The following is a 3,535-nucleotide window of genomic DNA, read 5'->3' on the forward strand; positions in this document are numbered from 1 at the left end:
CCGTCATCGCCCCGCCCTCCCCCTTCAGACGTCAATTGATGCATTGATGGGAAGCGTCCCCTTGGAGCACATCCGCCCCGTGAGCGTGGCGCGGCGCTGCGCGTCATTGTGGTCCTTGCGGCCCCCGAGTCTGGGCTTTTGTCAGCCGGGCCCGCCAGGCCCTGTAGGGCGGGCGGTGCGTAGCGGCGCGGCAGGGGCGGTGTTGCCAAGCAATGAATTCCAGCACCCCCCATGCCCCCCCCCCCCATCCCGTGCCCGGGGGATGTTGATCCCCGTCACCCCCTCTCTCCCCTCCCCCGCTTTGGCCGCTCAACTCTCGCAGTGCATCCGCAGGAAGGAGAAGGTCCACCTCCAGGAGATGACCCGGCGCACCTGGCAGCGCAAGTGGGGCTTCCTCGCCGAGCAGGAGCTGGCCTTCAAGCAGGAGGCGGCCGCGGTGCGCGTGGACCCGCGGCGCGTGCGGCCGCGCGGCGAGCACCAGCACAAGCGGCACGACGCCATCCTGCCCTCGCCGCCCATCCCCCTGCTGAGCTCGGGTAAGCTAGGGGGCAACGACCGCCAATGCAAACGAATTGAAGTAGGTGATTTGATTGCTCCACCCCGTCCCGTATACCCGCCGCGCCTCACGGAGTGCCTCCTGCCGCAGGTCTGGTGGGCTGGCGCTCCTCGCAGCCCGAGCTGAGCCTGGAGCGGGTGGGCGCGCTCTACAAGTCCCCGCTGCGGACGATCGACCCCCCGGAGCAGCCCGGCGACGTTCCCCGGGGCAGGCAGTCGTTCATCTTCCTGGGGTAGTCTAGTCTGTGTCCGGCGGCGCGGGCTGCGCTGCGGGGGAGGGAGGGAAGAGGGGGCGCGCCGGGCTGGTCCTCGCCGAGCCAAGCCGAGCGGGAAGAATTGTTCTTCGTTAATACTCTGCGCTGGCGGGCGCGCCGCCCATTCCACTGCGGGGCGCGGCTAGACGACTTTAATTGCCCCTCCGGTCAGGTGATATTGTTTTTCCACGACCTCGGGTACAACAACGCTCCGCCAGAAGCAGCGCGGTCCACGCGGTGCGAGGGACACAATTTTGTAAGGTTTCTTTTCTTTTTGTACACAAGTTTATCTTAACAGTTTATATTTCATTTTTTGAAATCGGAAATTTTACATTTTTGTTCTTGGCACTTTTGTACCCCAATTTTTTGTTCAGCATATTTACATGATTTACAACGTTCTTAGAACTTTCCATATTTAAAAGTGTTTTTAATTATTTGGAAGAGAAACATATTTGTTAAGACTTTAATCAAGTTTGTAAAAATAAACGACGTGGGTTCAATGAAGAAAAACATGTGTCATTTACGTCTGTATTTATTTTCTCGTCATGATTCCTCTTATTTTGCGGTCGCAATACGAGCCTCGAGCCTCACATGCCGAAACGCTTCTTGTGCAGCGCGGGCGGGAGTTGCTTGAGCAGTCGGAGCGGGCTCACCTCCACGGCCACCACCTCGTCCCCGGAGAGCCAGCCGAAATACACCAGGTGCTGCCGAAGAAAGAAGGGACAAAGTAGGAAAAGAAACAAAAACGCAAACACGACGCACGCGTACACCAAACAAAAAGGGGAGGGGGGGAAAACACAAGAAAACTTGGGGTGAATAAAACGCACCTTGTAGCGCTTGATGACGTGGAAGGCGTGCTCAGGGCTGCTGGTTCCGGGGTGCGCACGCTGCTCAGCCTCGTCCGTCTTCAGCGGAGGGTCCAGGCGCGGTATCTTGGCCTCGGCCGGTGCCAACTCCTGACGGTCAGAAAAAAGAAATTACGCGGGGTAGAACAACAAGCGAGGTAGGAGAAACGTTTTTTGAACCAGGTGCGGGCCCGTCTGGCTACGGCCACAGGGCTGACACGCCAGGAGAGAGGGGGAGAGCAACGGGGGAAGGGGACGACGCGGGGTCGCAAACAGTCCAGCCCGGCGCGCCCCGTTCCCGCCCCCGCCCGGGGGCCCGTCGGGCCGGGCCGGGCCGGGCCGGTCAGCAGCGCGCACCATTTGCCAGCCTCATTGTTGTGCCGTTATGACGCGTCACACAATAACAACGCATGCGGCCGTTTGTCGCTAAACGGCGTAATTGTCTGCCGGCCCGGAACGATACCCTGGCGGCGATCATTAACGCCGCGTAATCATCAAAGACAACGATTAAAAAGAGAAAAGAGGGGAGGGGTCGTCGGCTCGATTTGCACGGGGCCGTGGACGATTCGTCTCGCTTCGCCTGCGGCGCGCCTACCCCTCTCCCTCTCTCTGGCTGGCCGAGCGGGTGGACAGAACACGCCCCGTCCGCCGCAGCCAGTGAGCCACGCCTACGCCTGTCCGTCGGGCTTGCCGCGCCCCGACGGCGGGTCCCGGCTCGGATGGGGATTATCCAGATCGTACGCCCTTCATTTGGCCGTCAGGAAACTGTAAGCTCTCGGAGCGCCCGCTAGGTAGGCAAAATTGTGCCTGCAACGCGTACGTGTACTGCAGGGTGGCCTACCCCGAGTCTCGCAGGCGACGAGCTCCCGTATTTTACCGATTGAATCTGAGAAAAACGGGGGTACTTTCTGGCCTGCAAGACACGTGGGACGGCAGCGGGTATGCCTATAGACAGCGAGGCAGAAGATTGGCCCACAATGTGGCGGCAGTCCCTCAGAGAAGCCCTGTGCACTTGCGCGCCATGCATGTCACTTTATGAAGCCAGGCAGGTGTGAAGCGACAAAGGGCTTTCGCAAATCTGAGGCAAGAGATACGCCCCAATTTCGGCATCTCTGTCTGCGTCTACCGTGCCACGGTTGAGCGGGTAACCTCGTAAGTTTCCCCGAGAATGCGCCAGGCGGGGTGAGTGTAGTGTCCACCACCGCGCCGCGCCGCCAGCTTCAACCCGATCGAGTCCGGCTCGCGGGGACGACGAGGGGGCGCGCCGGGAGCCGCAGAGACGGCGGCCGAGTCCTAAACGACGCTGCTTCCCGAAGTGTACCCAGACGACCCGTACTCGCTGCACACAATAAAGCCGGATGTCGGCCCTGTTGACAATGCATGCTCCACGCTCCGCCACGCCCCGCCACGCCCCACGTAGCGCTCGCAATATTCAGCGCCCTTCCCTCCCCGGGCCACGCCAGGCCAGGCCCCGAGGGCGAGTTCGCCCGACTCTGCGCCTGTCCGTCCGTCCGTCCGTCTAGCCTCCCCTATCGCACACACGGACGGCAGTGTAGGTGTGCAGGGTAGGGCCGAGTGCATCCAGGCAACCAACCAGCGGGGGAAGGAAGGGGAGGGTCTACAAAAGGAAGGGGAGGCGGAGGGGCTGATCATAAGGCATCGTGTCGGCACTGCTCAATGTAGTGTGCTGTCTGATTGCTGCACGGATCCCCTCCGTTCGGAAGGACCGGCGAAGAGGGACGGTCGGGTCGGGCAAGAGAGGAGGAGGAGAGGGGTTTCTACTTACGATATCATCTTGTCAGGGACCGGACATAACCCTCCCTTCGAGACTCGAGGGACGAGCGAGGGGGAGGCAGAGGTGGAAAGAGGGGAAGGGGGTTG

General features: G+C 61.1%; 2 protein-coding genes across 2 annotated transcripts in view; one reads left to right on the forward strand and one right to left on the reverse strand.

Annotated features, from left to right (window-relative positions):
- LOC113202799 (uncharacterized) overlaps positions 1–1,313 on the forward strand; it is a 7,562-nt gene extending 6,249 nt beyond the window's left edge. Inside the window, exons 2-3 of the mRNA XM_052273599.1 lie at positions 334–536; positions 647–1,313. Of these exons, the coding sequence (XP_052129559.1) occupies positions 334–536; positions 647–792 (349 nt within the window). The 3' untranslated portion in view covers positions 793–1,313. The remainder of the gene's footprint in view (positions 1–333; positions 537–646) is intronic.
- A 12-nt stretch (positions 1,314–1,325) lies between these two features.
- Positions 1,326–3,535, reverse strand: part of LOC113202797 (U3 small nucleolar RNA-associated protein 4 homolog) — a 5,795-nt gene continuing 3,585 nt past the window's right edge. The window contains exons 13-14 of the mRNA XM_026417204.2: positions 1,637–1,765; positions 1,326–1,513 (exon numbers count right to left, since the gene is read on the reverse strand). Of these exons, the coding sequence (XP_026272989.1) occupies positions 1,397–1,513; positions 1,637–1,765 (246 nt within the window). The 3' untranslated portion in view covers positions 1,326–1,396. The remainder of the gene's footprint in view (positions 1,514–1,636; positions 1,766–3,535) is intronic.

This window comes from Frankliniella occidentalis, unplaced genomic scaffold (genome assembly GCF_000697945.3).
Source record: "Frankliniella occidentalis isolate FOCC.00 unplaced genomic scaffold, Focc_3.1 Scaffold286, whole genome shotgun sequence".
NCBI lineage: Eukaryota > Metazoa > Arthropoda > Insecta > Thysanoptera > Thripidae > Frankliniella > Frankliniella occidentalis.